The sequence below is a fragment of the Indicator indicator genome, chromosome 4 (assembly GCF_027791375.1).
Source record: "Indicator indicator isolate 239-I01 chromosome 4, UM_Iind_1.1, whole genome shotgun sequence".
Taxonomy (NCBI): Eukaryota; Metazoa; Chordata; class Aves; order Piciformes; family Indicatoridae; genus Indicator; species Indicator indicator.
In genome coordinates this window covers 28801232-28819294 of record NC_072013.1, presented here as the reverse complement: position 1 = coordinate 28819294, position 18063 = coordinate 28801232, and the positions used below count along the sequence as shown (strand labels likewise).

At 43.2% G+C, this 18063-nt stretch overlaps 1 protein-coding gene across 1 annotated transcript in view; it reads left to right on the top strand.

Moving 5' to 3' along the window:
- Positions 1–2300: 2300 nt before the first annotated feature.
- Positions 2301–18063, top strand: part of HIF1A (hypoxia inducible factor 1 subunit alpha) — a 30193-nt gene continuing 14430 nt past the window's right edge. Inside the window, exons 1-2 of the mRNA XM_054400038.1 lie at positions 2301–2333; positions 17762–17952. Of these exons, the coding sequence (XP_054256013.1) occupies positions 17904–17952 (49 nt within the window). The 5' untranslated portion in view covers positions 2301–2333; positions 17762–17903. The remainder of the gene's footprint in view (positions 2334–17761; positions 17953–18063) is intronic.

Below are 18063 nucleotides of genomic sequence, written 5' to 3'. Positions count from 1 at the left end.
GTCTGGACTGCATTGGTGCTACTTGTCTTTGAAGGAAGCGTGAGCATCGAAATTGCAGTTGGAAGTGCAAGAGGCTTCACTTCTGTGTGTGAAGGGCTCACCAGGAACCACTGCGTCCTTGCACTCAGACTGGAGACGCTGCTCTGAGCTCCTCTAAGGCACAGGAAGCAATATTGGCAGCACCACTTCTCTACTCAGACTCTTCTGATGTGTTCGTCACGGTGGGTGCTTGATGGGGAAAGTGGCACTGAGCTGGGTATGTCATTTCAGCATCCACCAGGAGATCCCTCCATTTCACCACAGAAATTCCTTAGGGGCTGTTATAGTGATTCTGTGAGTATACTAAAGCAGTGCATGGCTGCTGTGCATGAGTGAATTTCTTCCTGTATTTGAATTGCCCATCCCTCAGTTTGAAAGATAAAGTTGTCCATGACCTCTTATGCGAGGCTTCTTGGTACTTATGCAGGACACTCAAGTTTGAGTTTTGCTTTATTTATGTTCTTAAGGCTCAAGTGAGCACAGAACAACAGAAATATCAGTAGTGTATAGCCACACTGCTGTGGGCTATCATGTTGTCACATCTCATAAGCTAAATAAAACTGGGCTTTGTCAGTATTTGGACGAGAAACCTTAAAGGAATAAGAGGAGACTGCAGCACCTGTGCCTATTTTGTGTATCTGCTTTGGGCAGAAGCAATTAATTTCATGCAACAACTCCTTGAGATTTCTATTATATGTCATGGTCACTGATTTTTTCTTCAAAAGAGATAAAAACCAACCCACAACAAAATACTCATGGTTGTATGCAAAAATTGTTGCTCATTACTTGGAGGTTGAGAACCCACCACAGAAGGGGTAGGAAGGTGCAGTACAGAAACAAAATCACTTTGCCTTGCCGGTGTTTCCTACATCATGTGCACACAGCAGCACAAGGATGTCACTCTTGTCGAAGCTGTTTTTGAAAAGTATCATTACCTCTGAGCTGCAAACTGAATAAATACTCTTGTACAGTTCAGCTCTATATGATCACTTAAAGTCCTTGTCAGAGGAAGCTTACAAGATGTAAAGGAACCTCTGAGCTCTGTGGAGTCCTTCCACCTTCCACCCAGAGCTGGACCCAGCACTGCAGGTGGGAGTTTCACCAGGGCAGAGTTAAGGGGTGGAATCCCCTCCCTCGACCTGCTGGCCACGCAGCTTTTAATGCAGCCCAGGACAGAGCTGGCCCTCTGGCTCACATCCAGCTTTTCACCCACCAGTCTCCCGGACCCCGCAGGTGAGCGATGCCCAGCACTGGGCTCTCGGAAAGTGCCGAACACCCTAGCCCGACCCCACCGCTAGCAGTCGCAGCCTGACGAGACCGACCCCGCCGCGCGGCTGCTCTGGCGCCCCCCGGGGGCCGCGGGCGGATCAGGGACAGCGTGGGGCAACGCTGCCGCGGAGACGCGCGGGTCCTACCGCCACCCGCCGCTCCCTGGGTCACAGCAAGGGACCGAGACTCCCCGCTACGGCGGAGACAGCGATGCTGAAGGCAGAGCCTGAACCGGCGTTTGGCCGTCGGGGTTCGGGCCTGCCTGGGAAGGCCGCGGGGGGCATTGTGTTCCCGTACAGCCCCCATCCAGCCCCTCGGCTCTGCCTTTGGGTGTTGGGGTGTTTGAAGTTGTAGAACTTGCTGGAGATGTGCTTAATTACCCGTGCATTATCCCTGTGGCCCGGCCGGCGATGCGGTCGTCTGTGCCTTTTAATTAATACGATAATTTTAACTCTTTAAACTAGAAATGTCCTGATTCTAGGACTACGAAACCTTTAACGACTCGCATTGGCGGTGCTTGCCATGAAACCAGAAGGCATTGGCTTAGCAGAGTCTACCGCTGTCGGCCGCTTACTGGTACTCTGGGGGTGCTTGGCTGGGGCCCGGTGCCGTCGGCGGTCCCGCCCTGCACACAGCGACACACGTGAGGCGCCGGACGCCTCCCTCCCAGCTGAGCGCTCAGCTGACCCCGACGGCCGAGGGGCCGGGCCGCGCCGCCGCTCCTTACTGGCGCAGCGCAGGGCCCGGGCCGGCCGCACCCGCCCTCGCCACCGCCTTCTGCTCCTCCTCCGCGCCCAGCCCCGCGCCGCCCACCGTCGCTGCGCCCTTCGCCGCCCGCACCTCCCCGCAGCTTGCCCCGATGCTGTAAGCCCGCGCGGCCCCAGACCCAGCCCCTTCCCGGCCGCGCCGCCATCTCCCCGCGTCGGCCATTGGAGCTGCCCGTCTCGCATTCAGGGAGCCGGTGGGAAGAGGAGAAGCCACCCCGCCGCCATGGAGAGCCCTGGCGGCGTCACCGACAAGAAGAGGTACTGCTAGCCGACGCCGTCCGTCCGCAGTGCTGGGTGCTTGGCCCGCGCCGGTAGTGCGCTGCCCGCCCCCAGCTCACCTCCCTCCCACCAAGCCCCCCCTCTCTTCCCATAGCCCCGGTTATGCTGGCGCCGTCCCTCGGGCACCCCTCCGCCCCCCGCTTTGTTAACTGCCGCCCCCTCCCCGTTCTCTGTCTCCCCTCTTTCCTCCTTTCGTTCCCCCAGCCCGCGGAACGCTTCGCTCTTTCATTCCCTCTTCTCTTTTCTTCCCATCCACGTCGCCATTTTGTCGGCGGAGGGAGCGGGCCGGGGTTCGGTGGCTGCTGGAGGGGTGCCTCTGGTGCGGTGCCTCACTTCTCCCGTGGTGGGAGGTGTCCTATCGGCCTGGCCTAGCATGGAGCTCAGCTCCGCGGGTGGGAGAACGCGGCCGTGGGGCGTGCATGGGCTCCGCTGCGCTCCCCGCTCTCTCAGCTGGCGCCCGGGCGGCCTGCGCGCCGAGGGCGAGATAACCGGACCCGGCGAGGGGCTGGCGAGCAGGGTCCAGTGGTGTCCGCGGCAGTCGTGAGGGCATGGGGGAAGCGCCTAGCCTCGGCCGAGCTGTAGCGGTGTCGGAGTGCGGGGAGCGACCTGAGGGTCCCTTTGCCTCTGAAAGTGAGCGGACAGGAGTTGCTTGTGCTTTATTGTTGACAGTTACCGAATCTGTGGTGGTCGGGCTTTGCCCAGGAAAGGGCCGTTTTGGAATTGGGAAATACTAAGCTTATAAAACACCCAAAACCCACGGAGTGGGGGGGAGGACTGGAGGGAAGGATGGCGGATGGACGATGTGAGTTTAGTATGAATAATTCACCAAGGATTGTTAGCTCAAATTAGGAGGGGGGAATAAAAGCCTTAAAAGCCTTTGTTAGATGGTGAAGTTAGGGAGTTGGAGTATTCGGGTGACCAGATTTCTGCGCTGGTGCTTCGCCGGCGTGCTTTGTGGACGGATTAATTCTCGTGATCGCCATCTGCAGAAGACGCCGTTTGTTTATAGTCGATACCTTTTTGCAGTGGTTTTGGCTTCTTTTTTATTTTTTTTCTTTTTTTGCGCTGGGTCTTCTCTGCTCTTGTATCAAGAGATACAGTATCAGAGTAGGTTAAAAGCAGTAAATAGGAAAGCGTGTAAGTTGTGTTTGAAAGGAGGCGGGCTGGCTTTTAAAATGGATGGTGAGCATTGTGCTGAGCTGGGAGCACAAGAGTGCTGGCTTGTGGGCAGGCAGTGCTGCACCTCCAGGACAGTATCTTCTCGGTGGTAATTTGGAGTTGTTCCGGCAATGCAAGGGGCGGGGGTAGAGTGGAGGAGAAGCAGCTTCTAGTGTAATAAAACCCAGGCAGTGGGGCACCTGGAGGTGGCACTGAGCCTGTAATCTTTGGGGGTTTTATACTGAAAGCCTAATGGCTATTGAGAAGCCTGGGAGAAAGCATTGCAACAGAAATGAATATTCTGTGCTTTGCTGCCCTAATTTAGTGGCAGATCTGTAAAGAGGGTTTGAGACTTAAGTTCTTCTCTGTTGCTGGTTTTTGTTTTGATTTGATCTTTTTATTTGCCCTTGAGCATTTTTTATTTTTTACTTACCGTTCTGACCCACTTGGGTACTTTTTTTTTTTGCAATTTCCTTATCCTGGATGTAATCTGCTTTCTTCAGAATGTAAGAATCAGTATGCAAAGCTTATCCTTCCTTCCTAAAGGCAGGGCTTAAGAAAGAGAATTCCTTGTTTTCTGTTTCCTGTAGACTGAGTTCAAAGTTGGGAATGTTTCTTATAAAACAGTGAGGAATATTCAGATTACTTCTCTTGTAGGATTTTAATCAAAGCCATAGAACTGTTTTGGGTACACTCATCCTGGGGGCTATGAATGTGCAGTTGAGCAAAGATGGCTAAGCAAAAAAGGAAGGATATGAGCTAGTCAGAGAACTTAGTGAAAATCTCAAGCGTTTCTCAAGAACATAGAATCATAGAATCAGTCAGGGTTGGAAGGAGGACCACAAGGATCATCTAGTTCCAACCCCCCTGCCTTGTGTTATTTTAGAAGGGTTTAGGTTTGACAGTGTCCGTGTTCGGAATACCTTTAAGGGAGAAGACCTTCCAGTCCTGTTCTTCAATGGTGAAGCTGATTATATATAGAGTACACCTGAGTTTGGCACGTGTTAAGATCTTTTTATTCCTTGACTCTCCCTGTGCCTCTATTTCCCTCTTGTTTGCTAAAGTGACGCTTATTGTTTGCTAAATTATGTGCTGTGAGATGCAGAAATTATGGAATTTGACAATGTATGTGTTCCAGTCTTACATAAGAGAAATTCAGTCATAATAGTAACTGGATGTGTGGATTCATTTACTGGTTTGTTAAATCTGGTTTTTATATTGTCCCAAGCTTTTCATATAAGTACAGGGGTGAAACCAAGCATCAGCAACATGATTAGGTATTGAGTTATCTTTGGTTCAGCTATTCTTCAGTTCTTGTATCACTTTCATGTGCTCCTGAGGTTTTTCTCGCTACAAGGAGTGAGTTTATCTTGGTGCATGGAGTGGGTAAAACCTCGTTGTTGGGAGCTTTGTTTGCCTCTCAACTCTCATTTGATTCAAAGTTAGGGCTTTTTTTGAGAAGTATGCCGATTTTTCTCAATATTATTTTAAACTCTGGTGTGTGGATGGCTGATGTTATGAAAAGCTTTTCTCCAGGTCTGTGTTGTGATGTTTTATTATTAGTAGGGTAATTTTTGCACTACTTTAAGTAAATGAGCCATTTAGGATTACTAGTTGCATTGGTAGTGCCTGGTAGATGGACTAGAAAAAAAGAATCTTGGGTTGTTTTAAATCCTTACTTGTAGCGTAAAATAACTATTTTAGTGGACGGGCGCTAAATGAAGATGAGAAGTGGAAGGATTCAAGATTATTTCTTCAGTGCTCATTCTTAGTCTTAGAGAGAGCTTGAGTACTAGCTTTTTAGTTTCTCAGAGTTGGGAGTTGAAACTTAGCACCTAGTGTCTTAGGGGATGATTTGAAAGACGAGGGTTTTGCAGCTGGATCTCTGCCACTGTGGTCCAGCTCAAAAATCCATGAGAAGCCTGGGACCTGTGCTGCTGGCTCTGAAGGGCAGGGGTAACTGCTGGCTTTTTGTAATCTTCTGTGAGGTCTTTAGGGTTGTACATGCCATTGCTCTTTGTCTGTTAATTTCTTTCAGTACTGGTGGAATTGAGCCACCATTACCAGAGTCTGAAAGTGAATAAAAAACCTTTTGTATGTACTCTAACTGTACTGCTCTACCTTTTGTAAAAAGAGGAGAAATCTTTCAGTGAATCTCCTGTAAAGTCTCCCCACAGAGAGGAGACTGTGGGTAGGGCTAAGTGGTTTCTCTCTTACAGAATGGTGGGTTTTCTACTTTCTGGATCTTGCTGGATTGTTTGCATTGTCATAGGGCTTACCTGGTGGTAGTTCATGTATTGTCTGTTCTTTGCCATTTCCTCAAACATGAAAGTTTTTAATTCCTTCAGCAGAAGTAATCAGAAATTGCTTTCCAGTGCTTGATAAAGATGAAGGCAACAGCATAGTGATACTGCCCTTCCTCCTTGTTTTCAAGACACTGAAAATCAGAATAGCTGTGGAGGATTTGCCTACTGCAGATATTCTCTGTAATTTTGCTCTGTTGGTGATTTGGTTTCCTTTAATCTGTGATGGTCTGAGCATTTGGCAGTATATTGATGGAAGCAGCAGGAGGGATTTCTGGGTTTGTTTACAGTCATACTTGCTTTGCCCTTTTAAAACATGGTGTCTCCAGTCTGAGTTTCTTGGATAGCATGCCTGAAATACCAACAACTGGTCTATGCTTAGAGAGGTCTAGTGTAGATATGATAGATGGTTCAGGTTATCAGGTGGTCCGTAACAGGGTGGCAGGATGGTAAGAGGCTTTCGTTTCAAGCACTTTCAATTTCTCTCAGCAACTCTGCATTCTGCAGAAATGCTCTTCCTTTCTGGTGTCTCTGGAGGTGCATCCTGGACCATTGTGGGGAGGTGAGGAACTAATGTAGGTGCACACTGTTATCAGCAACTTAAGTCCCGTGATCAAGTAAACTATTGGTTTAAAGGTGGAGGTGTGAAGTGGATAATCCATTTTATTTACTTGTTTGACATTCCCATTTTCTGGTTCATAGAATCAGTCAGGGTTGGAAGGGACCACAAGGATCATCTAGTTCCAACCCCCCTGCCATGGGCAGGGACACCTCACACTAGATCAGGCTGGCCAGAGCCTCATCCAGCCTGGCCTTAAACACCTCCAGGGATGGAGCCTCAACCACCTCCCTGGACAACCCCATTCCAGGGTCTCACCACTCTCATGGTGAAGAACTTCTTCCTCATGTCCAGTCTGAATCTCCCCACTTCCAGCTTTATTCCATTCCCCCTGGTCCTATCACTACCTGATATCCTAAAAAGTCCCTCCCCAGCTTTCTTGTAGGCCCCCTTCAGATACTGGAAGGCCACAATAAGGTCACCTTGGAGCCTTCTCTTCTCCAGACTGAACAGCTCTGACTCTTTCAGTTTGTCCTCATAGGAGAGGTGCTCCAGCCCTCTGATCATCCTTGTGGCCCTTCTCTAGACACATTCCAGCATGTCCATATCCTTCTTGTAGTAGGGTTTCTCTCTTCTCAGAAATCAAGAGCTTATTTAAATTAGCTGAAGATCATGGTAAAGTATGTTTTTTGTAAGCCTGGAGAACCTGCCAAAAATAAATGCTTGCTGTGTCTTATTGCCTCTGGAACAGAGGCCAGAGAAGACTATCCTGCCATCACGGTTAAGAATTCAGGCAGCATGCAGTTATTTCTGGGTGCTTGCTTCCTTCACTGCACCTTACAAAAGCAGTCATAGACCTTTCTTCCTTCCTATCCTTGAACTATAAGGCTTTTTCCAGGGCATTGCTGATGAGTGAAGGGAGGGGAGTAAAATATTAATAACATGAGTGAATGTCAGCAGTGCTGCAGTGTAAGCCCAAACCCTTCTGAAGTTGTGTGTGTGTGTGTGTTCACTTTTTGGTGTGCTTCTGACCTTAAAGCCTTCAAGACTCTTGCTGAGCCCATATGGTAGCACAATGGGTTGAATTCTTGAGTGTTCGTGTTGTCCAATAGTAATATAGCACCAATTTGTGTTAGAAGGCTGGATCTCAAGTAGGCTAGCATGAGATTTTTGGTGTTGAAGGGGGCATTGAATCATAGAAACTGCTAATTTCTAAGTTGTTGGGGTGTGGTGGGGTTTGTGGGTTTTTTGGGTTTTGTTTTTTTTTTTTTTGGTACTGCAGGAGGGAATTTGGCAGTGTTACCTCCATTTATTCTTGAAGACCTTAGTGTTATGATATTGCCAACAAAATAATTCTTCTGTGATTGTAGAGTGGGCATTGTTAAGTAAACCCAGGAGGGAAGTACGGCATGGTTCAGTGGTGGTGTATAAGAGCGTCTAGATTTTCCTGATGATACTGCTCTTTCAAGGAGATGCAAATACCAATCTTATTACAAGATGCATTCTTTAAAAAAACAAACAGCTTCAAAACAAAAACAAACCTTGAAAGAACATTAGCAAGAAGGTGCAGTAACCTGTTTGTTGCAAACTGATGTCCAAAAGGAAGGAATATTCTAGATCACAAGTCATCAGCTGAAATGCTGCTTTTATCTTCACACACAGAGTAATAGGCAGGTGTTTACATGCCTCAAAAAAACCACCTAGGCAATGCATAGAAAGAACTAGTACCTTAGTCATCTTTTCATGTTATAACAGCCCTTTCTCCTTTGAATTCAAGAAAATTTGAGCATTTTGAGCCTCTTTGAGAAACCTCAGGCAGACAGAAGAGCATGTAGCAGTATGAGTTTTCCACTGAGTACTGCTCCAAAATAGGAGATGCCTGGGGAGGTTTATGACATTGAGAACCACAAAAATGGCCCAGAGGAGAATGTGAGCCTTTTTACCTTTAAGTAATAAGTGAAAAATAAGGAAAGATACAGGTTTCCAAATTACCATTGGATATGAAGGTTTTCCTCTATTGACATCTGTTATTTAGCTTAGAATAAAACTATCTATGAAAATTAGGTTCTGAAATAACTAGAAACATGAAATCAAGTGAACAGATGCCTGCATATATATTATTTTAAACACAGTTTACGTAGGTGAGAAACACTTTAGAGTTCTTTGATGTGGAGCCATAGCCTCAGCTGAAGCTACGCCTGTTCATACCAGCCTGTGGGTTTGGTCCAAGATCTTGGTGTAAGTGCATTGATAAAGAGGAGCTTCATTGTACACATAATCTGTCATTTCTTTCTATTGAGCCCTGATAGTACTGGGCCTTGTACAACTGTAGCCTTTTAAAATGCTGAGATACTTTAGTACCAAGACATTTGAAATGGCTCTGATGGCACTGAAGAACTGATGCCTCAAGATGACCCATTGGTTCTTCCTGAAAGATATCCAATACATAATAAACGTTGTGTTTGTTAAGAGGGACACTGTGCAGTTTTTGTTTAATTTGGTGTGGTGTTCATTTTGAGGAAAAATGTTACAACAGACCTTGTAACTCACTACATTAAAATAGACACTGAAGTTCAAGTGAAGCATTGAGGAAAATGAATCAGCACTTAACTCTCTTATTATATTTGCAACAGTGGAAGGTTATCCCAGGTAACTTACTTAACCTTTTCAATTCAGTTTGTAATAATCACAGAAGTATTACCAGAAAAAGATGACCCATGTTGCTTACCGGAGTAAGTAATTTCACTGACAACCTTAAGCACAAACCAGACTGGTGATACTTTATGAAAAATACGTGCATTTCAAGAAGCAAAAGAATTCAAGGCCAAGGCTCCTGGACTTTTTTGTTAAATTTTGTGCTGCTCCGAGTGAGAATGGTAAATAGACTGTTACCCTACAAAGTGTGTTACTGGAGGCTTACCTCCATATGCTTGTTCACATCCATTGAAAGAGATAGGACTATGCTCCAACTAAGTAATCCATATGGAATATAAAGACTGCAGCCTCTACTAAGCTAAAGAAATGAGAAGCTCTACATGGTTTAGTTAGGGACAGAGTCTTTGGCGCTCAGTCCTTCATTGAGGACTTTTTCTTTGCACATCCTTAATCTACTGAATGTTACACTGACATTGCTGGAGGCTTTTTGTCCTGGCTATTGTTCTGAGCCTCTTTTTTTTTTTTTTTTTTTTTTTTTTTTTTTTTTTTTTACTGCTTAATGGATGTTTGTTCTTCATTCACGAAGAAAAACAAAATTTTATCTCTCTTGCTTCTGTTCGAGATTTCTTTAGTTTTTAAAAACTTTGATCACAAAATACCGTGTTACCTAAAAGCGGTTGAGAAACATGGATCACAGAATAGTCCGGGCCAGAAGGGACCTCCAAAGGTCATCCAGTCCAACCTCCCCACAGTCAGCAGGGACAGCCTCAACTAGACCAGGCTGTGCAAGGCCTTGTCGAGTGAAGGGATGGCTTGGATGGGAGCAGTGAGGGAAAACGTCCAGCCTCCAGTCTGGAAAACCTGAATACAATGACATAAATTACATGTTTTAAAGCCATAATAGAAACTAAAATTAGTTACTTTATCAAGAGTCTACATTTGTTTGAAGATAGACCAGTTCCTAGCTAAAACATTGTTAACAAGAGCCTGACAGCTATCTTAGGCATATATTTTGCATCTTTTTTTTTCTGAGTTTGATAGAAGCAAAAGCAGGAGGGCTGAAAGGAAAAGAGCTCTTAGTGGCTAGTTCTGTCAAGCTCATGTCCAGCTCTCTCTGTTGAATAACTGTGGGTTTTCTGTAATAAACACAATTTAACTACCACGTGCCTTTCATCCTTAAGGACAGAGCACAGTTAATAAAACAAAAAAAAACCAAACAAACCCAACCAAACAAAAACCAACCACAAACAAAAATGATAAAAACCCTGCTGTATTCTAGGGAAAAGCCAAATAACACAGTTGGTGGGGAAGGGGAAAGTAGAATTTTCTTACAAGCAGCTACTGTATGCATGTGGTTATTTTAAACCAGTAAATTACTATGCAGAGGTAAAATATCAGTGGGTTCCATTGTGTAACAAGATGCAGCAGAAACGCTTCACCACATTTTGAATTAGAAATACTAATTTTGGAAGATTTTACTTTCTTAGTCATGCTTTCTAAATGGGGAGGTAGTTGGGGTTTCAGGTAAGTCCAAGGCTTAATCCAAGTGACAGATAGTCTTGGTAGTGTAGTCCTGTGATGGTTTCAGGAGTTTCAGGCTTGCTGATGGCTCTTAATGTGCTTTACTGTACCTGTCTGTAAAATGCCTGTTTATATAGTAAGATTTTACTTTGTAAGTTAACGCTTAGCTTGGTGGGCTCTCTTCTTGCTGGCTCTTTGCACTGTGGTCTTGCAGACGGCAGTGGGTTTCAGTGTTTGTTCCATGTTTGTGCTCTGCAGCTAATTCAGTCTGATCTGCCTGCTTGCTCTTAATTTGGTTTTGTTTTGTTTGGGTTTGTTTTGGTTTTTTTTTTTGGTGGTAGTCAAATTAACTACCCTTATGTAAAGAAAATGGTTTAAAATGCTATGTTAGAAGATAATGGACAAAGGAATAAATTTTAATACTTTAGAGAGGTGTTGTCTCTGCTTGGATGTTACACTTGTTTCTGTAGTTTAAATCTCTTAAATCTTTCATATTGTAAGGAATTTCTGACTCTTTTTCCTGAGTTGGGTTACTGGGCTGTGATGTTCATTAATTCATAATGAGCAAGACTTTCTTCTAGAAAATCACATGCTTGTGATTTACACATGAGATTTGTGTGGGAGGGTTGTAGGGTGTTTTTTTTGTTGTTGTTTGTTTCATTGGCATTTTCCTCACAGACTATAAAATAAGGAGAATTGGTGAATAGAATTTGCCATAATGACAAAATCCAATAATACCTAAAAGAAAATCACATGAAAGCAAGAAGATGCAAAGCCATAATACTGGGTTCATTTTGAACTGGTAGCTGAGAGACTGCACTAATTCTGTAATGCAGCTGTAGAAGGAAGAAGCACCCCTCCTGACTAGTTTGGAAAAAGTAAAATTTGTGGAGAATTTGCAAATATATTACAGTTTGTGGGAAGCCTGCCTATTCACTTGAAAATTCAGACTCTGCAGTAATTGAGAGTGCAGTCCTGAAATGTGTTTTTTTCCCCCACCGCTGGGAGGAGTGTTTGGGTACCTAAAATGAGTAGCCTCAAACTCGCACATGAGCTAAAGCTGGTCCATTGGCCCCTTTCCAGCCCATGCCATTGCCTGGGTTTTCTCAGCTTTAAAGTACAAAGATTGGCGCTCCCTCACAGGACTGACTGTGGTGGACCCAGTTGCCCTTGCTCATAACCTGTTCTGTGGTTTGCCTGCTGAGCAGTGAACACTGGAGGCTGCAGGTTGGGCCAGATAAGGGTGTTACTACTGGGCTGGGAGGTGAGAGGGAATGGGGCTTTTGGGGCAGCTGGCGACTCTGGGTAGTGTTTGCACAGGACTGTCTCCGGACATGATGGTGTTAACACTACAGCTCTCTTGTCTCAATAAGTATTTTGAGAGGATAAGGGGGCTAACTGACATGTTCTCCATTTATGCTAGGTGGAAGATGAGAGGAAACTTTTGGGGTTTGGGTGGGGTGTTTTAGAGTGTTTTGAGTGGGTTGCATTGGTTTTGTTTGTTTTGTTTTTTGTCTGTTGGTGGTTTTTTGTGTGTGTGGTTGTTTTTTGTTTGGGGTTTGTTTTGTTGTTTGTTTTTTTTGAGAATACTTGCATCATTAGTTCACTATATATTTAAATAACAATTTCAACAGTATTCTCTTGACATTATAAACCCATTTTTCATACAAAGTTTTCTTTAGGGAAGTTGATTTAGGCTGTCTTAGTTTTGCCATGCTAGGCTGCATATCCAGCACCATCAAGAGAGTGAAGCTCTGTCGCAACACGCTCCTGGGCAGCCTATGCCTTTTAAGTGAGCTTGTATCTGGCTGATATTTTCTTGGTGTGCTGTTCTATGGGTGAGAGCACCAATTAGCATGAGCGTACCTTGGGTTGAGCTATTTGGATGGTCCCACTGAACACAGTGAGTTACAGTGGTGTAATGAGACTAGGGTGTTCTGATGGAGTATGGCTGCAAACTGGGAGTTGTACCTCGGTCCCATAAAGCTGTTCTGGCAGAAGTATCTGGTTTAGGCTAGAAGTGAAAAGACAGCCGAGTTTTGTACCAAACAGGAATGAGTTCAACCTGTGAAGTTAAATATGAGGCCACTTACAGGTCTTTTAAGTTCCAATAACATAATTATGGTATAAACTGTTAATGTATTAAAGTATTGTAACAGCTACATTCTTTTTTTTTTTAGCTTAATGTGGAAAAATTGAAACTATATTATAGCAAGTGTGGTCTTTGTGAGTCCATTTCTAAGCCAGGTATTTGCCCTAGTTTTTTCTCAGTCTGAGGGGAGGTTCTATCTAACATTGAAGTATTGAGTGTGAGTCTTGTACGGGCAGATGATGGGAATTAATGGCAGAAGTGCAAACTAGTTAAGTAATGAGGTTTTACCAGATTTTGGGCACATTATTGATTTGGATTATATTGTTTCCACATGGTAGATTTCTATGAAACTGTTGAAGAACAGATACCATGACAGATACAAACCCACATGACTGCAGAGATCAATCCGAAGGAGAAAACAGTGAATTGCTCTCAAAAGATGCACACAGTATTTTTAGACTATTCTCAAAACCTGATTAGAGAAACACTAAGTTAGAATGGGAGAAAGGCTAGAAAATAGGTAACAACAGTAAAACAATATACAGGAAAGCCCCTGATTTCTTGTATTTAATGTAATATTGCATACACAGGATAAAATTTTAACACTAAGTGGTGATTTAAAAAGCTGGAAGTCGACAGAGTTGTCATTCCTTGTGTTTTATGATCTGCCCATTGACCATTTATAATCTAGTTATTTTTAATTTAAATTAATCACTTACTGGTGGTGTTATCCAAGGCTTTTTTTTTTTTTTCCCAATGGTGAATAAGCAGGAAAAAGTCAGCTTTAAATGTGGCCATTGATCAGTTTTGTGCTCAAGGAGATGATAGTTGTGGCTTCTACTTAGACAGTTGGGGGGAATCATTTGTAGAATATGCAGTGGTGGGTGAAGGGGACTTTAGGATGATGGGGAAACAACAGATGTTTTGAGAAAGATTGACCCAAACAGTTCGTGTGACCATAATGACAGTAGTTGCACATCTCAATAGAGAGGCCATGTTTAACATCTGTAACTGGTGTGCATGGGATTGGATTGCTGGTGGTGTGCTTTGTTCTGAAGGCTGTAGTGCAAATCCTTGTTTGCTGTAGAACTTCTTTTGTATTCACCTTGCTGTATGTTAAAGCCTTTTTGATTTGGAGCAGTGAGTGAGAGCCTGGGTAGTATCCTTCAGCTAAGTTCTTGTTTCTGCTGCAGTGAATCCTCATGGTGAGATATGTTTTTGTTTGGAGTTTCTACATGAGTGTCTTATGGAACTCAGATATTTATTCAGCTATTGCTTGTAAACATCTCTCGCATATAAAAAGTGCCTAGTATTGGGTTTAAAACTGTCAGTACAACACTGCTTTCTGTGAGCTGTGATGCATAACCTGCTTTGGATTGCTCTTTGCTTCTGTATTCTAGTGGTGGAAACACAAAATGGAAATTGATGTCTGGCACTGAAATTTTGACTGGAATCATCATACCTAAAAATGCATGTAATTTCCTGTCTTGCATTGGCATTTCTGATATTTTCATTGCACGTATAATCCACTCTTCAGCTGAGAGTTTCTTCTTGAGCTTTAGGTGGTTTTCTTTTGTGCAAGACTGATAGCAGAATACTGCAATACAGCTTTACTTAAGTTTGGGTTTTGTTTTGTTTTGTTTTTTTTACATGAAGTTCAGGTTCCTGGTATCCCTACAGAATGGTATTTCTGTTCTGAAGACCATGGCTTTTGCACAGGGGCAGTTCTGAAAAATCTCTCTTAAATGATAAAATTTATTTAAGCAGATACTGTGGCAGTTCACATCTTGCTGTTTAAAGTCCTATTTGAGAGAGAGTTCACTTTAGAGGAATTTTAACATCTTTCAGTTCACTACATAGAAATTTGTGGGCAACTACATATGCTGATTGTGTGTTTTTTCACACTTTATGCAACTAAGTCACAAAGCTTAAGAGTAGTTGCAACAGTAAAGGATTTTTTTTGGCCTTTTTTTTAATCTGATGGCATCCAGTGTTGAGGCAACTCTGACTTCACTTGGTAATTAAACCTCGTTTGTGAAAGACCTTTTCCCTATTAATTTGATCCATTAAAGAAATGCTCTTTGAAGCTGGTAGTTAATCTTCCTATTCAGATTGCTGGGTTTTACTCAGATGGGTTACAGCTTAGTTTTAAACAGCAGCTAAAAATAGCAAATGGTTGTGCTGTACAGTTTAAACCTATCTATAGCAGTAGCCTTTCTAGAAAGGAAATACCTAGTAAGAGGGAGAGGAGACGGCTGCTTGGACAGCACCAGTTGGTACCAGCATTGCACTTTTCATTGAGCTTTGCCTATTACAGTCAGGCAGCACTCCAGCGGGCAGCATTTGATTCCCATACTCTGGGATTAATTTTTAACAGAAGCCCTATGAGGTTGATTTGAGCAGCATTTCAGCTGGTAATTAATAATTCAGTGATTGTGGGAAGTTTTGACTGTTCATGTTGAAATTTGCTGCTAAGCAAAAAATCTAAAAACTGGCTGAAATATTTTTTTTTACACTTTCAAAAAGAAAGTAGAAGGGAAAGGGCTGAAATGACAACTTGTGAGGTTGGCATCTATTTTCATGTCTTGCTTTGTCCTTCTCTACCTTCCCTTTGTGATTCACACAAGCCTGACAAACTTGTAGGCTTGAAGTGCACAGCATTATTGCCAAAGCATGGGGGGTATTTTAACTTTAAAGTGTCTGCAGTTGAAAAGGAAGCTGTGGCAAAACTGCAGGCATCTAGGCAGATGGAAGCCAATTACTTCCAGTAATTGTCCTGTGAGTTTCTCTGTAGGGTGAACTTTCTGCAGGTGAGCGGGTCTTGAATGAGTAGCTAACAAAGAAAAAACAGAGCTATGAAGGTGAGTCTAAGGCAGCATAATTACTGGTGTTACCTTTTGTCAGCAAAATCTGTGGTCCAAGAAAGAGAAAAAAGAGAATACAGATGTTTTTTTCACTTCCACCCTTAGTTTTCCCCTAAGAGAAAAGCTACTTTAGGCCTGTCTTCAATAAAAAAAAATCATGTTCTATAGCCAAATTTTTTTGTTGCTTTTATTAAAGGTCAGATTTATTGTAATGGCTGTTTAGATACACCTGTATGTCAGGACCCTCAAGCTTCTCAGACCAAGGTATCCAATACAAGAGCAGGAACATCTCTTGTCACGAGAAAATTGAATGTGAAGAGATCTGCAAGACGGGAAATACCAACTATTTTAGGCTACCTTTCTGAGGAACAGGAACTTATATTCACAGAAACCAATAGAACTGTTGTATGTCTGGAGTCATTCCCATAATTCAGTTTTCCAAAGATCTCCATTACATTTTGATTTATGAACTTTTCTTTTTACATAGGACTAGTATTTCAGTGATCTAGTAGCCTGATTTTGCCATCAAAGGAGAAAACATAATCCTGTTCTTACCTCTTATAAAAACCTTATGATTCCGAGAATCAAGTTTGTAGTGCTTCCTTCTGCTGGCAGTGGCAGGGAGTAGGAGGAGAGGATGGTATGGTTCGGGATGGATGGGATTGCCACATGCTTTTATGAAGCTAGATAAAAGGTGACTTTAGAAGATATTCCAATGGTTTACAAACCATTTTATCAAACTTTTGTGTTTCAAGGCATTCATGCTTCCAGTCTCAGTGTTAATAGTATTTTCTCTTGTGTGTTTCTGCACAAACTAAGCAGGTTTTTCACTGTTGTGGGTGGCACATCAGGTGAAGGACTGAATCTACTTCTTTTGGGTATGCATCTGACTGCTTCCATTGAATTTGGTTCATTATTTCCTAGGCAATATCAGCTCATAAATCAATTGCCTCTATCATTTGTGGCTCACAAGATGTGTGCTAATTTTAAAAAGTCTTTGCACAGATGGGCAGACTTAGCAACGTGGATTTGGCAGTGGTAGTGTGTGACTTTAAAGTCTAGTGAAATGTGAAAAAAGTAATTCCTAAACCCTTGGTAGTAAATAATGCAGTGGTTTATTTTCTGTGTTTTTCAACTAGTGACACTTACTCTCATTATGATAACATTAAAAGGCATGCAGCTTTGAATTATAAAAGCACTGTTTCTAGGCATATGTTTATCTTACAGCTTTTATGGAAGTCGATGGCAAAAAGAGGATCCTACCAATTAGTGCAACTTCCTTTTGTATTGCAGGGGTGTGCAAATGAAGACAGGGTGCCTTCAGAAGACAAATTTTATAAAAAGGAAAATGGACAATAATACTGTATCCTTTTGCATTGTCCATATAGAAATAAAGGCACATTTAAGTGCAGTGGCGTAATTTCCTTGGAGATTACAGCAACATTGAGCTTTTGTTCAAATGTAAGAAAAATTTGGAGCTCCCATCTCAAAATGCTTAGTCCAAGCCTCACGTGACGGATCATGAAACAAACATGAACTTGGCTGGGTACTGGGAAAAGGGAGTCCAAGGAATCCATGTTAGTGGCTGATGAAGAGTTTTGGTTGTTTTGGTGCTTGCTCTTAGTGAGCTACCCTTTATTTCATGTGTCCCAGGAAGATGAGTATATCAGAGGCAGTAGGAGAACAAGGCAGTTTTCCAGTGTAGGGGAGACTGTGGAAGGGGCTATACTAGAAAAAGGGAGATAGGAGAGAGACTTTCTGAATCACTTGATAAACAGGACACCTCATGCTAAATTGATATCCTTGCTTATCTGACCCATTAGGTGAGCTTTATAAGGATGGTAAGAAGGGAAGAACTTGGAGAGTGTACGTAATACTAAATGGAGTGTCAAGCTGGAAGTAACTTATGTTGTAGCATTTTGACTGGATTTAAGGAGTTGGGAATGAGGGAGGAAACAGTATTAGGAGGCTAGAGAGGCAGCTGTCAAGGAACAAGATAAGCACTTCAGCAACAGTTCTGAGTACGTAGGTGTCTGAAGAACTGATTTGTTGAAAAACTCCGTGGGTTTGAACTAAGTTCTGGCAGAGACCAACCACAGCAGAACTCTGTACACAGAATTAAATTTACACTTTTAAACTGAGGTTTAAGATTATTCAACTTTGATAACTGGCTAATTAGCTGCTGGGTAGCTTAGTTTCAAAATAAACTTAGACAACTCTGCTTCCTCTCTTAACCCCAAACTTTGTTTATATAGGATTAGCTCAGAACGCAGAAAAGAGAAGTCAAGAGATGCAGCACGGTGCCGAAGGAGCAAGGAATCGGAAGTGTTCTATGAGCTGGCTCATCAGCTGCCCCTGCCCCACACCGTCAGCGCGCACCTGGACAAGGCATCCATTATGAGGCTGACCATCAGCTACTTGCGCATGAGAAAGCTGCTAGATGCTGGTAAGTGAATAACAGAGCAGAATCTGGAGAAGGGGCTGGCAGTATATTGAGGAGGAAGCTATTGCTCAAACCTGTCAGCAGTGAAATACATTAATAGCTGCTTCTTGTCTA